Source organism: Hipposideros armiger, unplaced genomic scaffold, assembly GCF_001890085.2.
Source record: "Hipposideros armiger isolate ML-2016 unplaced genomic scaffold, ASM189008v1 scaffold_48, whole genome shotgun sequence".
NCBI classification, from domain to species: Eukaryota; Metazoa; Chordata; class Mammalia; order Chiroptera; family Hipposideridae; genus Hipposideros; species Hipposideros armiger.
The window spans coordinates 2,321,518-2,341,243 of NW_017731398.1; the positions used below are offsets into that span (position 1 = coordinate 2,321,518).

General features: G+C 48.5%; 1 protein-coding gene across 1 annotated transcript in view; it reads left to right on the forward strand.

Moving 5' to 3' along the window:
- The window catches only part of ADAMTSL3 (ADAMTS like 3), a 206,349-nt gene that overhangs the window by 37,572 nt on the left and 149,051 nt on the right, over nt 1-19,726 (forward strand). The window contains exon 3 of the mRNA XM_019640227.1: nt 8,655-8,774. Coding sequence (XP_019495772.1) covers nt 8,655-8,774 — 120 coding nt within the window. The remainder of the gene's footprint in view (nt 1-8,654; nt 8,775-19,726) is intronic.

Sequence of the window (19,726 nt, forward strand, 5' to 3'; positions counted from 1 at the left end):
GACTCATGGCAGCCCAGCTCCAGGTTGAGCTGTTGTTCAGCATCTTAGCTGTGGAGGACAGTGTCACTGGCCCTCACATGTGGGATCCGAACCGGGGCCTTCTGGCGTCCCAAGCCAGCTCTTAACCACCGAGCCACTCAGCCAGCCCCATTTTTTTTTCTTAACTTCAGTTCTGTTTGTTACTTTGTGATGGTTCATTTTTCTCTCTGTACCCTCATCGCCACCTTCATTTCTCTCCTGGCATTATCAGAGGAGCCTTACTAGTCTCCTGCCCTTCCGTCTCACTCCCACTCTAGTCCATTCTCCAGAATAATAGTTTCACTCTGCTACTTAATAGGGATAAGCACTGACTTCATGGTCTGTTGACCAGAGCCCCCTCCTTCAAGATCCAGCCCATGCCTGCCTTTTCAGCTTCCGCCCACTTCTCTCCCTGCTCCAGCCTGCACAGAGAGCCTCACACTGTTCATCCGACTTTCTGAATCCATACCAATAGCATCACAGTGGTAGTATAAAAAGATAGTAAAGAAAGAAAGCTACTGACCCCCATCTTCATACCTGACTTTCCTCCTGTTTTGAGGCACTTTGGAGCTCACCCAGCATGGTTTCCTCTTTTTAACCGTGTGGTGAGTAAGGCCTAGAGATGGGCGGGAACATGCGGAGAGCCGCACAGTTTCTTGTGCAGGCCGTCTGGACCTCCGGGTCCCCAGTTGCAAATCTGACCCCTTTCTGACCTTGAGCATGCATCACAAACTGTAACAGGTGTGCAGTGTCTTCATCTTTGTCTAGTTTATGACTTTCCACGTATCCGGTACCATTAGTAAAACGAATCCTGTGTTTATTCAGGACTTAAAACTAAGTGACGTTTCCATGTCAAACAGATATGGAACGGTGTGATGATGTTTTAAGCACGCAAAAGATGAGTTGTCCTGTATAGCATCAAGAAATTAAAACTGTACCTTAAAAAGACACCATCTTAAGTCCGTCAACCTATATCACGTCCAACACCCTGCTTGGACTGAATGAACACTGTTGTTTGCATTCCTCTTTATTTTTAAACAAAAAAAATAGTGTGTTTTTAATAATTTCTTCTGCTGGTTGATGGTTCCAGTATGACTTTGTTCCCACTGAATTGTTACCAAAGGTTGATGTTAGCATCTTAATTTTGTAAAAGCATCCCCTTGTGTTTTCAAGAAGTCGTCAACATTTTCTGCTAAATCCCCAGTGGGTTTTTTTTGTTTGTTTTGTCATTTATGGGAATTAGAATTATGCCATTTTATGCTCATGGAGCAAAGATGCCCTGACTGAACCCCCGTCTTCCTACCATCTTGCTTGTTTAAGAATTCTGAAAGGCACGAGCATCTCAACAGTGGATTTGGTGGCTCTGCTGACTGGTTCCCAGTGAAGACTTCCTGTCCTCAGCTTAGAAAAACAAATCAGCTCACGATGACTATAAATGTTTTTCGGAGTATGTACAAACAGCACATTTCTGTCTTTTTATTCACTTGGAAGGCCACATTTTGAAAGCCTGCATGATTTCAACCACACAGACTAGCTGTTTCCTGGAAGAAATAAAGCTGTGGGGGTGAGAAAGACCTTGAATAAACAGGCGTATGTCCCCGACATGTTTCTGGACTGTGTCAGGTTGGGTGGTGTCTCATTGCCAAATTGGGAAGAGCTGGTCATGTTTTTGTTTTTTTTTTGCCTTCCCCTTCCTTTTTTTTTTTTTTTTGCTATGAAGTTAATACACATTCATGCAGGAGGGATGTACACAGGTTTGCCAGATACTCAGTACTGGTCTCTGAGGTTGGCAGCAGAGATCCCCAGGCCCGCATAATTAATCAGTTGTCGGTGAGTGTGTTCTCTGCAAACTTATGAGAAGCTTGCGTGCTTTGGGCCTGGCGGGCCTGGTTGTGTCTCACTGGGAGCAGGAGGCATTGAAACAATCAGGGGAGAGCACTTCGGTCTGGCCTGGCTGGAGTCGGAGGGCTGTGGAGGCAGAGAGGCACTTGGGGCCACGGAGCAAAGGATCCCATTCGCTGCTGTCGATGGGCACAGAGGACTCAGGGCCGTGCATTTCCCAGTCAGGTTCCTTGAGTGTAGACATTTTCAACCTCCAGGAACAACGGCAGGCTCCGGCTTGTCAGTTTATAAAATCAGGGGGGAAAAAAAAAAGAAAAAAAAGTGATTTCTTAAGGAACACTGGTTTACATTGGCTTATATCCTGACCACTGTATTTACAACTGCAATTTGTATGTCATCCCCAGCACTTCCAATTCTTTGTCCTGTATGATATAGTATACAATTTACTTATTTATTATGTTCATGTTCTGATTCCCTAATTAGACTGTAAGCTCCTCAGGAAAAATGATTCTTGCCTGTCTCGTGGACTGCTGAATTCTCCATGTCAAAAACAGCCTCGGCATAGAGTAGGTGCTTAATGTACGTTGGCTGAGTGACTGAATAGACTGTGAGCCCCAAGAATTACTTGGAAAAAACCCATGCTTTGGAATCACCCCCTCTATCACTTCGGTAAAATAAAGTACTTCTTTGTAGTGTATTTGAAAAGCAAAGATGCCTTTTCTCTCTCTGCCAGACAGAGAATCACGAGTGTTCGTGGAGAAGAGGCCATGGGAAACCACGCATTTCACGTTAGGATCAAATTGCGGTTGGCAGGGCCCACATGGGCCCCGAGAGGGAGTCTCCCCTAAACAATGAATTCCAGCAGGGATGGAAGTGATGCCTGATAGGGAGCCAGTGATTCCCTCAGCACACACCTCACTCCTCCACCGGCCCCCGGTGGCGCTCACACACAGCGCGTCCTCTCATCAGCAGCTGTGCTCACGGCCCTCCGATAAACCATCCTTGCCTTCTCCTTGTCTTTTGGCGGGAACATTGCGTACCCTCAGAGTGTGACTACACCAGGAGGAGGAGAGGGCACAGGAGAAGGAAAGAGAGGAGCTTACAATCTAGTAAGATCGGAGATGACCAGTCTTTTTCTTCTTTACCAGAAAAGCCCCGCTCACCTTTTACCGGAGGTATTTTAGGGTAGAGTTATTTCCATGTGACATTTTGCTAATTAAGCCTCTTTCCAATGGGTCTGCTTAGTTCAAGGTCTTGAAAAAGTGGATTCAAATACATTTTATTTTTGGTTGGGGCGGGGGTGGGGGGGCCCCAGAGAAAGACGATCTGTGCTGTGTATATTGGCAGAAGACGGCTTTCTTTCCTCTCCCCATTCAGAGTAATAGTCAAGTTTTAAAATAACCCCTTGTGCAGTGCCAGCATGGTACTCAGCCAGAGCATTTTGGTCTTTTCTGTGGTGGGGAGAATATTCAGACATCAGACACGCAGAGCTCTGTGGGGGTGGCGGGGGGCAACCTCTGTCGGTTTTTCTAGGAAAGCAAATTAATTGCTGAATGTCTTCTGTGCACAGAGCCCAGTGCTGAGCTCTCAAAAAGGTCCAACGATGTAGAGAAGTCTTAGGACTCCACTCTCAGGTTATCTCCTTTCGGGGAACGGAATGGGTGAAACCTATTCCAGCAAGATCTTTTTCCTGATGGCTCCTGGCCCTGCTTTGCCAGTGCCGATTAAAGATGCGTGTGTCAGTGTGCGTGTATGTGTACGTGCGTGTGTGTGTGTGTGTGTGTGAGAAAATGTGTATTTAGCAGCAGACAGAGAGGAATGGTCCTGTGGAGGCCGTTTCTTAGATCCGAATTCCGGTTTGCTAAAGAGTCTTACTGTGATAAATTCAAGGCGAGGCCTTCTTCGTGTAGCAGCTCATTCTGAGCCCGGGTACTCGCCAGCACACCCTGCCTCACACACAGCTCTAGGAGGAGCCCAGAGGAATCTGCTGCTCATACTCCTTTTGAAAATGTGACTCAGAGTAAAGCTAGAGTTTGAAACGACGTGGTCTTTTGGCTGAGATGTACTCTCAGACGTTTATTCACATGTTAGCTCTTTCAGCCCAACAATATCAAGACAACGTTATTAATTAGTTGATGGCGAATAGAGAACACACATCTCAAATCCCTAGCATTCATTTTTAAAAACTAAAAAAAAAAAATAATAATGCAAAAGCAAATTTTCTTTCAGCCCACCCTTCCAACCCTGCCAAAGGAAACGTAGTTCATATTTAATCAGGAAGTTTGGGGACACCTAAGACTTTTCAGAAGTCTTGGAATGAGGACATCCCACTTGAAAACCCAAAATGATCCGGATGGTTTCTATTTTAAGCTGCATTTCAGGTTCAGGAAACAAAATGCACACTGTGCTTTGGGCACAAAAATCTGCTTGGTGCGCTGAGTTTAAATAGCATTGGTTAACTTGATTTTCTCTCCTGGGCCTTGGAAGATTTAAGCTGTCCAGTCCTCTGTGCCACCCATCTTTGGAGGGACAACCCCCCAAGGCCCTGCAGAGAACATCTTCCCTGCAGACTGTCCCCATAATGGGGTTTCTGCTCTTCCGGGCTCTGCCAGCTCCACCTGGGAGACACCCCCAGACTCATTGAGTCTTGTCATGTAAAGGGATCTTCCACCTGCAGGGGTGGCCCCTGCATCCCATCCAGATGCTGAGCTCTCCTCTGCAGATCTTGATTGCAGTTACTGGGGATTGACTTCTTATGCATGACTATTCCTGGCAGGGACGTAAACGTCCTCTGCTCAGCCCGTGTCACAGTGTCACGAGGGAGGCTCCTACAGGACTGGCTCGGGGCTTCCCCTTCTTAGTGGGCAGCTTGTGTCCCAGCCTAATAAGATCTGCTGGCACCTCATTTCTTCCATCTAGTATCATACGTCCGTGCGTTGTCTGTGTCACTGCAGATTTGAAGCATCTGACAAGGTGTTTCTTGGGTCCCTAGTGGCCGCCATGGAGACGTCTGAAATGAGGGGACTGTAATTGGGGAAAGCCACTGTCAGCCTGGAGACAGGCTTTCCTTGGCCTGGTAACGGGCCCACGTCTCAGCCCTCTTCCCGTCAGTGTTTGTGGCCGTGACAAGGATGCAGACAGAGAGCACGGCGCTCAAATTTGGGATGATGTGAGCTGAGGAGACAGTAGTGCATACAGTGGTCCAGGGAGCCAGGATTCAACAAGAGCCTTGATGGGCTGGAATGATGGGTCAGAGCTACAGGGAGCGTGGGTGACGGGGAACGGTGCAGTTGGCTCTCAGTCCGGAGTGCAGACTCACGGCCTCACAGTGGCATGTGGCAGAAAGCCGTGGTGGCCTCCCCTGACCACACGTCTGTAGGGGTTTGTGGTATGGTGTGATGTTTGGCTGTGTCCTGACTCTGGAGAGAGATGACCATCCCACGTGTTGTGCTCAGACCAAGCTGGGTGAAGTGTTTCAACTGGCTTTGAATTTCAATGGGAATCACATTTTGTTTTTTATTTTTAAACTCGTGACCGCTGGACTGCTGAGGCATGTCAGGCCGTCATTCTCTGCTCCAGGATGCCTGCTTCTCTCTCTGTCTCTCCCCTTCCGTTATGTCAGCCAAACCTTGTGCCCAGCCGTGGCACCCGTGTGCTGCCCTGGGACCCTGAAATCTCGTCCTTGCAGTGCCACCCCATATTTACTTCCTCCCTCCCAAGCCAAAGCCTTCTGCTGCAGGGAGAGGGGAGAAAAGAGCTGCATCCCCAGTCTCAGATTGACAGTCCCTGCGGGCCGCCTGAGTCCTCCTGACCCCGTCCCCGGCGACTCGGCAGCTGTGGACAGTGGCTGGAGGATGTTACATTTTGGCAGCTTCTCTCCCAGGCCCTGGCTCTGTGCCCTGGGAAGATTGCACACTTCCTGGTCTGGCCTCCGTCCCTCTGCCTTCCCTCGTCTCCTGCTACTAAAGGGCCCTGACCTCTTCCGTCACCTCATCCTGTTAAGGAGCCACATGCCACCGAACCTCCCAGACACTTAGGACGTCAGCTCCCATCTGGGTGAGAATGTCAGTGCGTGTCCTTGGCTGCCCGGCGTTGGCGTGGGGCTTGCTTTCTGAAGTCTTGCGTGCACTCAGCCATGGCGCCTTGAGGAGGGCCCAGTTTTTCTAAGACTGGTTTCCACCGAGGGGCGAAGAGAAATGGAACGGAGATGAACTTGCACTCGGCAGCTGGGAGTCTGTGTGTCCCCAGTGACATTACGTGACCTCCTTTGTGTAGGTTTCTTCGCATGTGACATAGGTGGATGACTCCCATCTTACAGGGGCGTTGTGAGGACAAAATGGGACAGTTTTCACAATTCCGAGCTCCCAGTAGATGCTCAGTAAATCTGTGTTTTCTTTCTCCCAGCTTTCTTTTCAAAGGGCCTCTATTGAATCTGTTGTACCTGACTATTGAAAAATTCTGCAAGAGAGGGATTGGGACCACTCTGTCAAGTTCCTTACAATTCTGGAGTTGTGTCACCCAAGATGTTCTCTCCGTTCCGACTCCTGAATTCGTCGTAGGAGGAGTGTGTTTGTGGGGGGCAGAGGGAGGGTTTGGGAGAGGATGACAGGGGAAAGGGGTTGCTGGCCAGGGCACCTCCCACCTCAGCTGGGGAGCAATGGACCACTTCCGACGGGTGTGGCCTCTGTGAACTTGCGGGCTTCTCACAGACCTCTGTTGCCTTGGTAGAGAGTGAGCTCCCTGTCGCTAACGGCATTCAAGTGGAGGTCGCAGGGCATTTGGCAGGATTGCTGAGGTAGACAGGCTCCCCCATGGGAAGGCAGCATGACAGAGAAAAACCTCCACAGAACACAGGGGCGTCTGAACGCTGAGGTGACAGGCCCGTGGCCTGACTGCCTAGCAGACTGGTCATTTACAGGTGGTTTTCCAATCTTCCCCACTTACTGAGAGTAACCTGGCCTCAAGCAAACCTTTCTGAAGGAGGTGCGAGAGAGATCGGGGGCCGCACGGCTCTGGGGAGATGCCCGTCACTCACTCACTTGGTGCTGACTCCCTTGTGGGAATGACCTTTAACAAGGAAATCTTGAAATTCTTTGCATAACCCGAACATGCAGTTTTCTGTTCTGTGTGCCTTGACGGGGCTTTCACGTACTGATTTCTCTTTTTAAAATGCAGTATTAAAAGTGCATGCTTTGGGCCGGCTGAGTGGCGCAGTGGTTAAGAGCTGGTTTGGGACGCCAGAGGGCCCTGGTTCGGATCCCACATATGAGGGCCAGTGACACTGCCCTCTACAGCTAAGATGCTGAACAACAGCTCAACCTGGAGCTGGGCTGCCGTGAGTCGCCGGCGATGGCGTAGGCTGCAGCCCCTGCTGCAGTGGGTTGCCATGGGCTACCGTGTGTAGCCAGCAGCCAGCGTGAGCGGCCAGCAGCCGCAGTGAGTGACCATCCAGAAGCTGGCGACTGATCTGCCTCGCCCGGGAAGAGCGCAATGATGGTGCCAACTTGGGCCAGTGAAGCAACGTCCTCCACAACTAGACTGAAGAACAAAAATGGCAGCAACTTGTCTGTTCTCCTTCCCCCAATTCCCCAGCACTGTTCCCATCCCCCAAATTCCCCAATAAAAATCTTAAAAAAAACAAAAACAAAGTGCATGCTTTTGCTTTAACCAAAGTTCCTGCTGTACTTTGGGACGGTGATCATTGGGGACCCAGAGATATTTGAGGGGTACATTAGACCCCCACTGTTTCTGTTTGCGGAAGGCCATCTCCTTAGAGTAACGCCCTTGGCCTCTTACTGTGTTTCTTTCGCCTTCCTTCTCAAGCACTGGGAGTGAGGTCCCCTGTTGGGGCACAGCCATCAATCCATTTTGATCAAGTGGACTCAGCGCTAGGGGCTCCATCTTCCTTATCTCTTTGCTCCTTGATCCAACCAAAGCAGTGGTCCTGGTACAGGCACCTACATGCACCAGCTTCCCTTGGATATGTCTTCCAGGATGGAGGTGGCAGCAATGGAGGTGATGGTATGAAGTCCCTTAGGCCTTCGTGTCCGAGCTGTACTCTCCAGCAGGTGACGTCCTCCTACCTGACTCCTTGCAGCCCCCACAATTGGGGTTTACGCCTGATGATTACGGTGCCAGGGTGGGAGCTCTCCTGGAACCAGACAGAGCCTTTGTGCAAAACCCGTGTTTATTTAACCTTGGACTTCTACATATACATGCAAAGCAGCATGAGAAAAAAGGCTCCAAGGAAATAACACCAAAACAGTGAAAAGTGGTTATTAGAGGTGGAAGGGATTATGGGTGACTTATTTTCTTTTGTGCTCACCTGTACCTTCTGAACTTTCTACAATGAACGTGCATTTCTGTTGTAGTATGGAAAAAAGGTTATCACCCTTCAAATAAGCAAAAACAGAATGAGAGAAAGGGAGGAAGGAAGGAAGGAAAGAAGGAAGGAAGGAAGGAAGGAAGGAAGGAAGCCTTAGAAACAATGGGTTTGCAGCAACATAAGTAGGTTAACTCCGCTGTGGCTGAGTTGCTGGGAGGCTGTGGGAGAGGAGGCAGGTGTCAGGGAATCAATACCGTGTGTGCCAGTGGCCCAGGGTGATATCCTGGCCTCACTGCCTCAGCTCAGATACCTGGTATGTCTCACCTTGACCTTTGCCAAGAGAGGGCACTGCCCTTTTCTTGGTACAGCCCTCAATGGGGGTGGTTCTCATGGGATCACCCCTTTCAGCGAGGGCCTGTCTGGGGTCCTGATGGAGCCTTGTTTCTGACCAAGCGGCCTTGCCTTGCAGACCATGGCAGAGAAGTCTCCTGGAGCCTACTTCCTCCCTGAGTTCGCACTCTCCCCGCAGGGAAGCTTTCTGGAAGATACCACAGGGGAGCAGTTCCTCACTTACCGCTATGATGACCAGGTAAGAACCTTGTGAAAGAGCCTCCCTTTGGCTTTGCCCCTTGCCAATGGGCAGGAAACAGTTTCTCAAAGTGAAGTTCAAAATCATTGTATTTTCCCCTTGGCACAACCAGTACGACAGATCCTGGACACCCTGGTGGGATCCCAAGAGGCTTGCCTACAGTTTCCTATCACCAAATTTGTTACTCAGTTCTGAAATTATCCAAAAGTACTGTTTTCTGGTTAAGTGTTCCTTTCTTTTTCCTCTTAGCTTTTACTTCATTTCTCTCTCTCTCTCTCTCTCACCAGACAACAAGGCTGTGCTTGTGCTTGGCTGACATGCAGACACTGACCATTCAGAACACTAACTCCCTTCCACTCTCTATTCACGTTGATGCCTGAACGACGTTAAACACTATACATGCCTTTGCAATCACGCATAACTCGTTTGAAACAGACAATGTCAACTTTGCCAAATGCAGAGGTTTCTAGCAGCTGGAGCCTGAATTCATGGGGTAGGGGAGCCAGCAGAGGTGGGGTTTAAGGTGACAAGGGACTCTGATGGGCCATGTGCAGTGAGGCTAGAATATCTTCTCGCGGCGGCCCATGATAGGTGGAGGGAGATGGCCTGGTGACCGAGGTCCCCTGTTCTGGTCTTGTCTGTGTGGTTCTGGTTTGACTAAGGTGGGACTACTCGCGGGGGTGAAAGATATTACTCAGAGGAGCAGCTCTGGGAAGTCAGTCTGCCATCCTGGGGAGATGTGCAAGAGGTAGTGGGACCGGCTCTTGGCGTGGCTGGAGCTAGGCAGAGCACCAGAAATTAGGTGGGGAGGAGGGGTTAGTGTCACAGGCAGCATAACAGGCTGATGAAGGATGGAGAATGGAGGATAGAGGGTGGGTGGGACATCTGTTGCCTGGTTCTCTGTGTCCCAGCTCAGGGGAGGAGGACACCTCATTAATTTGATCCCCCAGGCTGCTGCTGAGTGACCTGTGCTTGTTGCAGGGAGCTCTGGAGCAGGTTTGGGGTGAGGGACGGGCTGTGGACCAGTGGACCCAGCCCTGGGTGGGGAGCTACTCAGGGCAGGGGTGGGATGAGACCAACGTTCTACCAAAAATTTCAATTTTTGGTCATTGTTTTTCAAGTTACTTGAAACAAATAGTTCTTGTGGGAGCAGGGGTTGGGAGGGGGATAATTCCGTCTTCACATTACGGAGCCCACTTAAGGCTTCGGACCTGCGTTTGCACCTGGTTGGAGTAGGACCTAAACCACTTGGGCAATATCTACCCTTGGCCCTGGTGGATTTTCAGAGGGCCTGTGACTAACGGCTCTTTTTAATCAAGAAATCCGTGGTCCAACAGGTTTTCACACGAGAACTTCAGGGAAACAGAGAAGGCGGTGAAGGACAAAAAAGGATGCCTGGAAAATCACGAGCCGTGTATTTTTTAATTAAAGAGTGGTTCATGCCTCCTCCAGGTTCTACAGGAGCATTGTATGTTGTATCATAACAGAAAAGCTAGAAAAAGAGGGGAAAATGAGCTCCTTTAGTCTTTTCAAAAGGCTAAAGCAGGTCTTAAAAGCGTGTGGCACGCGGTGGACATTTTTGTCCTGGGGTGCACTTTTCAAGAAAGCCTGGCGAGTAGCATATGAGAACATTGTGTGTTGTCCCTTCCGTGTGTTTTTTTGAAGGGAAAGGAATAAGGTCCAACTGTAACACGCCCACCCTGAAAGGCAGTGGAAACGGGCCCTGGTACCAAACGGGGCGCTTCCCCTGAACAGACCTCGACGTTGTAGTCAGATGGGGACTGTCAGCCCCTCACAGCTTAGTTCTCTTTCCTTGTACTGCTGAGCATGTGGACTGCGTTGTGATGTCAGGAGCAGCTCAGGCACCGGGGGAGCGAGAGAACGAATCGGATACGACCCAGCCTGAAAAGCCCTCTCATCCTGTAGCATACGATGAGGTGTTACGACCCAATAAAAACATAGGCTCTGGAGTCACCGTGGTGGGTTCGAATCCCACTTCTGACATTTTGCTTGCTGTGTGACTTTGGACACAGTACTCTGTGTCTCTGTGCTTCAGTTTCTTCATCTGTGCAATGGAGATATATATACTGGACTCTATCTCTACCCCGTGGAGATGTTTTAAGGATTAAAGGAGATGATGCATATAGTTCATGTGTCTCCTTGCACAGGACCTGATGCATATAAGCACTTAATCTAGCCACTGTTGTTATTGATAATTCCTGGGCAAAAGCTCAGTTCAGAGAATCCCAGATTATCCTTTCAGTAAAGGAAATGAGGAAACGTCTTCTCCGTGTCCATCGTGGGGCCTCACATGATATTTTAAATTAATTTTTTATTGCGGTATAACATGCATATAGCAATATGCACACATATCTGAAATATAGAACTGGCCAAATTTTAAAATCTTTTTATACCCATGTAACCACCACCTAGATCAAGAAATTGGAGATTTCCAGACCCCCCGCCTCCAGGAAACTCCTTGTACCCCACTTCTGGTCCACACCCCCACCTAACACACAACCACCACTCTGACTTATGTCACTGTTACATATTGGTTCTTTATTTTTAATTTTACAGAAATGGAGTCATACAGCACACCCTCACTGGGGTCTGGCTTATTTCGTACATCGTTATGTCTGAGATTCAACCAAGTCGTTGAATCCAATATAATTTAGGGCTTAATGCCTGTCTGTTGTGTTCTCTGGAACAAATTGTCTCATATTGGAGCAGACGGCAGCGTATTGGGTGGCATGCAGTGTCGCTTCTGCACAAATTCCCCGCTTGGCCCTCCAAGGTTTCCAGTCCCCCCAGAGATCGGCAGTGCAGCCTTTGTGACAGTTGCTCCATGGCCAGACACAGGTGCAGGGCTGTGTGGCTGCCACCCAGGGCACTGTCCATGCTGTCACATGGCTTACACACCTACGTGTGGGGTTTGCAGATATATGCCAGTGGCCTTGTCCTACGGTCACAGCAGCCTGAAGCCAGAGTGACAAAGTGCTTATGCTGCTGAGGCCACAGTCCAGTTGCTGGGGTCGTTGAGTTGGGACTGAGTGCCCTAGGATGTTCCTGGCTGTAAAATGCTCATCTGATCACACAGGAAGCAGTGGATGGGGTGCTGTCTTCGACAGCCCTTGTGGGACTTCTTAAAGTGTTTTATCCCGGCAAATTTTCATGAAGACCTGTAGGTCACTCTTCAGATGTCTCCTGGATTAGGTGTCTGGAAAACGAATAACCCAGAGGCCAGTAAAGCACAGCTGTGATGTAGGCCGTGTGTAATGAGTCGCGTAAAAGGCACACCGTGGATTGCACGGGGGGGGGGGGGGGGGGGGGGGGCGGCAGCGGCTTCTCGCGAGCCAGCTGGATGACACTGTGGTTCCATGCAGACGGCACTCGTCAGGTGGCCTTCATTGCGCTTCTGCCACTAATTGTCGTTGAAACAACTTACTCAATATCGTTGGCCTCCGATCCTTCGTCTGTTTTGAAAAACAACGCGACTGGATTTCATGCTCTGACCTCCTTCCACTCTAAAGCAGCCTCTTGGTCGAAACCACCAACGGGCTTTTCGCAGGGCAGAGTGTTAATTGGTTTGTGCTGATGATCGAGGCGGTCTTGCCAGCAACACAGTAAACTATTACTTGGAGAACCATAGAATTTTACAGCTGGTGGAGAAGGTGACTCAAATGCCTCGTTTTACAAGTCAAGAAAACAGAGGCTCTGAATGTGCAAATGACTTCCTCAAGGACACCCAGATGGTTGCGTGAAAAAAACGAAGATGATTGCCTTCCAAACTGCAGGCTTCCCCACGCTGAGATATACCCAGCTCAGAAGAATTGCCTAGAAAATGATCTCCTTTCCCCCAAATCCCGATTCCACTGTGCTAGTCACTAGAGCTCTGATGACCTTACTCGACCAAAGGGAGTGATTTAGTACGAATGGGCCATTTCATCCGCTCATTCTTAGCTCCTCCGGAATTTGTAATTAGCTATGCTGATAGCATGTGTAAGCATAGTTATCATTGCCATACAAATGACATCTTCTTTCCAAAGTCTGGGTGAAGCCATGGCCACTGAAATTAAAATGGCGCCGACTTCCCATTTGGTGAGCGTGTCCTTGGAATGAAAACACGTTACATCAGTCATATGAGGTAGTTAAAAATGTGTTAGTTTGGGACAACTCACCAAGATGCTTGTGGTCGAGAGTCTTGTGAGCCAGCCAGGCTCTGGGGTAAATTGTTCTGTCACTCCTCGTGGTGGTTTTGGAGACCTGCTCGTGGGCAAACAGCCGAACTTTGGTCAGTTCTAGACAGCAGACTCCTGAGTTCTGCGAGCCGTTCTTTCTCCCATGGCTGACGAAGGCTCTACTGAGACCTGCTCGGTCACTCTCTGCCTTGGTTTCTCCCTGGGACACAGGATGGCCAGTCTTTCCATCCTTACCTTCAGCTCACGGATGCTTTAAACGTGGGACCTCGTAAGTTATTCTGGGGACTGATTTATAAACATCTGTCCCAGGCTTAGGGTTGGAAGTCATTAGAAAGGAAGGTAGAAAGACTCTTTGTTTTGCACAAATATTCTTTCATTTTTTTTTAATTTTTATTTTTACCGTTTGTTAAGTGCAGGGAAGGCATATCTGCCCAGACTTTGTGCATTGGCTGTAGTATGCCTTGTCCTCATTGGCAGCCACAGTGGGGTAAAAGGGTTTAAGCACACGTAGAAATTAGGGCCTGGGTACATTTTTCTGTGGTCCATGGATTGTCTTTACGTGGTGCGATATCTGTCTTGCCACCTTTAGGCTATGAGGCACTGAAGGGCAGAGAAAAAGACACGTTAATAATTTGGACCCCAGGCTTGTGGGACAAGCAAGGCTGGGTGTTCAGTTAGTGGTGAGTTCTGACTTTCCTAAAATTAGCTAACGGTGTGTTCTCATGTAAGCCTGAGCCGTTCAGATGAGAACCACGTTGACCTCATGTCATAGAAGCCCTTTTATACCTGCCATCCCTTCTCCCCTATAATCTTCTCTCTCCCCTGTAGATTCCCGGTGAGGCGCCCCTGACTAATGTGGCATTTGTTTTGTGTCTTTTAAGTGGATTCAAGGTTTTGTCCAAACGAAAAATGCTGTTAACCTATACTCTGAGTTTACCATACCCTTCATGCTTTTTCCTACTCTTTTTACCTCTTAAAAGTCTGACTTCTAGTAATGCCTCTCCCCACACGCCCCTTAGACAAGCATCCTTTTTAAGAATTTCAGTTACTTTCCTAAAGTCACGTCCACATTCTGGTGTGCATCCCTCTATATTTATAAAATCCAATGTTTGTAAAATTCTGTGTTTGCAAAAACCCCGAGACATGATGACATTATCGACAAAGTCATCATCAGCTCCTCTTTACCTTCCTTGAGTGCCACTGACTGCCTGCTTGTGAGGTTTCTTGTTTTAAAATACCTCTCTCCAAGGACCCAAGATGGCAGAGTAGATAAACGCAGTGCTCGTCTCCTCCGATGACCACAGGAAAATCACACCTAGATTATAGAACAGTCAACCTGGAAAACCCCCTGAAGTTTGGCTGAACAGGAGTTTTATAAGTAAGGACATAAAGAAGGCTGAAATGAATAATTAAAAAAAAAAAAAAGAACACCTCTCCAATTTGTATTTTCTTTACTGTTTCCATTGCCAGGGAGGCAGAGGGCTGGCTGTGTGGCCCTGACAGGCACCAGGAATCGTAGCATGGCAGAGCTGGAAGGAAGTGTTAGGAGCTCTGTTTTTTCAGGTGAGGAACCTGAGCCCGGAGAGGAACAGTCTTAGCAAGCTCACACAGCCAGGCAGCAGCCAAGCCCAGGGCCTGTTCCCTGCCCTTCGACTCACTGAAGACATTTTTACATCTAATCTGCGGGAAGGAAAAGTATGAGAGAAATGTTTGAATGAATTTTTCATGCTACTAGGAACAATAAGACACCAAAAAAAAAAAGTTTAGAACTAAACTAAACTAAATTAAACTAAAGTTTAGTCTCATTTCTAAACTTCTTTTCAATGCCTTGTTCCCTGACACGATTAGGACAAACCTAATTTGCCTTTCCCTTATTTAACCATCAATTTGTACATTCTTTCTAAGGACAAGAAACCAGTTTGCCGTGGGTACGTCTTGCTCAAAGTCACTTCTTCCGAACTTTTTATGAATGTCTTGGCCGGGAGCTACATTGTGGTTAAGCTATTGGCAGGCCTCAGAAATATCACTCGGCGTTTCCAAGTTATTTATGTAATAGTTTTGACTTGGGGAAGTATATACCAACTTGTGGAATTCCTAGGGAAGGGAGATGGACGTAGTCCTTGGGTCTGTAGGGCACTGTCTCCTTTGCGGACCGAATCGAGCTGCTCACATGGTCCTTGCACAGGAGACGTACCGTGTTTTTTCTGGCCTGTGTGTGTGATGTTTTTAAGCAGCAAGCCTTTCTGAGTTTGAATAGTTCATTCCTTTGTGAGTGAGTAATCTTGGTCACATGTCATTATGTTCCTTAAATACTCCAAAGGTTTGGGGATCTAATGAGAAAACAAGCTCACGGCCCATTAGGAGGCGGGAGCACAGTAATTGGCATAGCTTGTAGCCTGTTCCTGGTTCGGGCACATAGTAAATACATGGACCGCTGTCACGTGGTTGACAGCCCATGCTGTTCCGGTCGACTTTGGTGCTTGTGAACTCAGAATGTCATTGTCACCGAGTGTTGTGCAACACCAGTTATTTCTCGAGGATGAAAGAATTAGGTCTATGAATGGAGGTGCAATACCCAGCCTCTGAGCTTTGCAGACATCTTCCTCCATGGACCCTGTCTTCCTGGACTCATTTTGGGGGTGCTGTGTGATTTTTTTAAAAAAATAACTTTTAAATGGGTTGAATGGTGGCTGCAGGGTGGGAAAGTTAAAGACAGTCCCTCCCCACGGTCAGGGATGCCGAGAGACAGGCCTCCTCCTGACAGAACCCTCGCCACGTGTGCCAGACGCCCCTTCTCTCTGAGATCTGGCCAGTCCCTGCTCAGAGAGGCTCTAAGTCTTCAAGCACTTTGAGACGAGGTCTCTGAGCAACGCTGTGCTGTCATCCTGCAGCCCTGGTTGAAAGGAAGCAAGTGGGCTGTCTGTCCCGTCTTCCATGGCACTGAGTGTGTGTTTCTGTGAGATGAGTGCCAGGCTTGAGTTCTGTTCTGGGCTGCTCTCTTCAGGCATGGTGCATGGAGTGGGTTTTATTGGTGTCTGCTCTTGGGGAAAATGTCAGGGCTTGGGGTAGGAGGCTGGACTTGCAGGCTTGCTGTGAGGATGGGGAGGAACAGCCGGTGAGCACTGGGTGGAAGCATCTTACTTCTTTTTCTATCAAGGAGGAAAAACAGAGATCAAGAGAGTGACAGAAACCAAGGTGAGCTGATTGGCCGGCCAAGCACGCGCGAGAGCCGTCAGGCAGGAAAAGGCTTGGCCGGTTCTAGCTAAACTGAAATTGGAAGGGCTAGATGTCGAGGCCATCATGGAATGTATTCCCTATCATGAGAGATTTTAAGCGTTCTGTTTTGATTGGCTTCTTTGGCGTTTGGAAGTGTTTCCTTTGGTTGGGCCGGCTCTGGCCTGCACCACAGAAGTGCAGGCAGGGTTTGCAGAGAGGTTCCTGATGGGCTAAGGCTCTGTGGACACTTCTGTCTGCTCGTGGTCAGGGCTTAAGCACTCTGGACCGTGTTTTCTTGGGTCTGGATTTTGACGAGCTGAGGCATTCTGGAAGATTCTTCCAGACAGTGGAGAAATAGCTCTGCCATGTGGGTGTGTGGGGCCAGGTGGAGAAATTCCTTGAAAGTGTCTGCTGTGTTACTCTCTATATTTAGTTATCTTTTTAAATACTCATAAAATGAGTTTTATGCAAACATGTGGAGGTGGCCAACAGTCCCTGTTTTTTTGGGACGGAGCGAGTCCAGGCAAACTGGATGGCTGGTCACCCCATTTTCCAACCTGGATTTCACTGTCCACTCTTGGGCTGGAGTTACCAAATGAGATCAGTAGCCCTGCGGTCTGGGTGCTGTGACTATTGTGCTTGGCAGGACATTCCAAGGTCAAGTAGGGGACAAGTATGTAGCTGTTAGGGGTGACCCAGTGGACATTCTGTCAGCATTGCCTTCCCGTGATTTTCCAAGCCTGGTTTGATGAATGAAACTTTCATGTGTCCTTTCACGTGGCTCTTTTACGGCTACAGACTTTGCACAGATTGTCCCAATGGCTTGAAGCACCCCCGTTGGCTGCTTTTACCCACTTCCCCTCTCCTGCCGTCTCTGTCCAACCTTGTTCCTCCTGCAACTCAATTAGGGCTTCCACATGCAAGTCCCCAGATACCTTCCTTTCCTTCAATTCACACCAGGTGAGAGTGGGTGTGCTTGCTTGCTCATTTCCATTAGCACCATGGGGTTTTTTTTTTTTTGCTTACACCATTTTCTTCTTCTGTAACCTTCGTGGGTGGTGGGGAAGGGAGTGACAGAGAGGAAGCAGGGGCGGGGAATGTGGTGAGAGAGTGCCCTCGGTCAGTTTGAATTCCTAGAGCTAGTCTGGCTGACTTATTTATCCAAACAGCAAACCCCGTTGGGGATGCTGCTTTGTGCACCATTTCAAGAAAACGCAATCCAGGATCTGAGGTTTGTAGCACTTTCTGTTGAGCCTCCTGTCCCCAGGGTCAGCAGTGATAGCTGGGGACAGTGATGGATGGCTTTTAATATTGCCTCTTCCCAGAAACAGTTGCAGTTACATTCGTCATTCTGCACATGCACACGAGTGAACAATTGTTTTGGACAGGTTTCCACTTCTAAAAGTTGAAGATACATGGCTGGTTATGTGAAAGCATGCGAGCTATGTGGGAGTGATGTACGTAACCTAACGTACACCTCCGTCCCCAGACCTGGATTTAACTAAGGACTGTGTCCATCAAGTCCTCCCTCATCCCCTGAGAGCTTCTCCCAGGAATTCCCTCTCCTCTGCCCCCAGCACAGTGATCATTTCCTCCTCTGACTCGTCCACTAGGCTCTGAGCCCCTTAGGGGCAGGGTCTGTGTCTTTCCATCATGAGATGCCCAGACCTTGCTCCATGGCCTGGCGCGTAGTCAAGGCACAGCAGACATTTGCTTGTTGTGGGTCGTCTCCCTTGTCAGAAACCCTCAGTGCAGCGGTTCTCAACCTGTGGGTCGCGACCCCTTTGGGGGTCGAACGACCCTTTCACAGGGGTCGCCTAAGACCATCAGAAAACAAAAAGATATTTACATTATGATTCATAACAGTAGCAAAATTACAGTTATAGAGTAGCAACGCAAATAATTTTATGGTTGGGGGTCACCACAACATGAGGAACTGTATTAAGGGGTCGCGGCATTAGGAAGGTTGAGAATCACTGCCTCAGTGGGTCCCATTTGTTTCCTGCTCTGAAATAGCTCACACCCCCAACGGGCCTTCCAGTCTGCACATGGCCTGGCCTGGTTACCTTTCTTCCCTCGTCCTCCTTTCTTTTTTTGTGCCCTGTGCTCTGGCCAGAATGGACTTCAGGCCCTTTCTAACCTTGGCTTGTGCCCAGCCCTGGACTCCCCCATGTTCCCTGCAATGCACAGCTTAGGTAGCCTCTCGGAGAAGTCCTCGGCTGGAGTGGCTTCTTCCTGCTCTTTGGAGAACGTCCTCGCTTATGGCCCCAAGGCTCCACCTGAGTTGGTACAGTTCACCCGTATGTCTTGTCTCTCCTTCTGGCATAAGAGTGATTCCAGAGCCAGCCTGTGTGACTCCTGTGTCCCCATCGACACAGAGTGGACAGGCCTATTCCAGGAGTGACAAGACTTGAAGACGTTCTAATTATACCTTTATTCCTGACTTTTCCTTAAGGAATAAAATAAGTTCTTCAAAAAATGTTAACTATTATTTGTCGTAACCAAGAGTGTACCCTGACTTGTTTCTTATGTGTAGATGTGCGTATTTATTTCTATTTTTTAGTCTCTGCCTGCAACTGTGAGGAAATAATCTTCTTTCTTCGAAACGGTTCCTCCAAAGTCTTGGTTGGGGAGTCAGATTTTTCTCTGTTTTTGGATGCCGGCTGCCCTGCTTTGAATTCCCAGCTCTGTCCACATGGTAGACCTCCCCCCAGGGCAGTGCTCCGAGTCCAGTTGGAGAATGAGCCCCTCGTAACCCCCTCCTCGGGGACTTAATGGGGGCACGCTTTCTACTCTGCACAGTTCACAATGGCTGAGCAAATTTTCCTTTCCAATTAGGAAAAGTCAAGGTTTTCGACTCAAAATTTGCCTCTGTATTAGACTTCTGCTACATTAAAAGGTATATGTATGGAATTGAGCTATGGTGTGTTAAATATGTACATTAAATAGAGCTATGCTCTATGTAAAAAACGTAACCCTGAACACGTTGTTTTCATGGAACGTTACAATGCCTCGAACTGAGGTCTTTTGTATTTGGCGTCTGTATTTGTAGCAGCAGTAGGTTGAAGGCATGGTCATTCATTCAGATACTCGTTCAGTCATTCTCTCAATAATTGTTAATCGAATCTCTACAGTGTGCCAGGCATTGTGCTGGGTGTGGGATGTGCGATGTGAAATAGTATTGTATCCAAAGTAACTCATGCAATTCCAGTCTTGAAAACTAGGGAAGATGAGGTTTTTCTTTTTCAAGAAAGACTAAGATTATTACTGCCCTTTATTAAGCAACTCCCATGTGCAGGAACTGTATCAAACATTGCATACGCGGTCTAACAATTAAGTACATGATCTTGCCACCGTGCGCTTACATTGGCAGTGCTGTACGAACAGCTCGGTAAGGTTTCATAACCTTGGTGTATCAGGGTCTCCCAGTTGTGTTTGTGCTGACATGAGGCCGTGTCTTGCTGAGTGGCATTCTTTATTGTTGTTGCGTGTTTTTGTGTGTCGTCGTGAGAATGTCTGAGCTTGAATTAGAGCAAC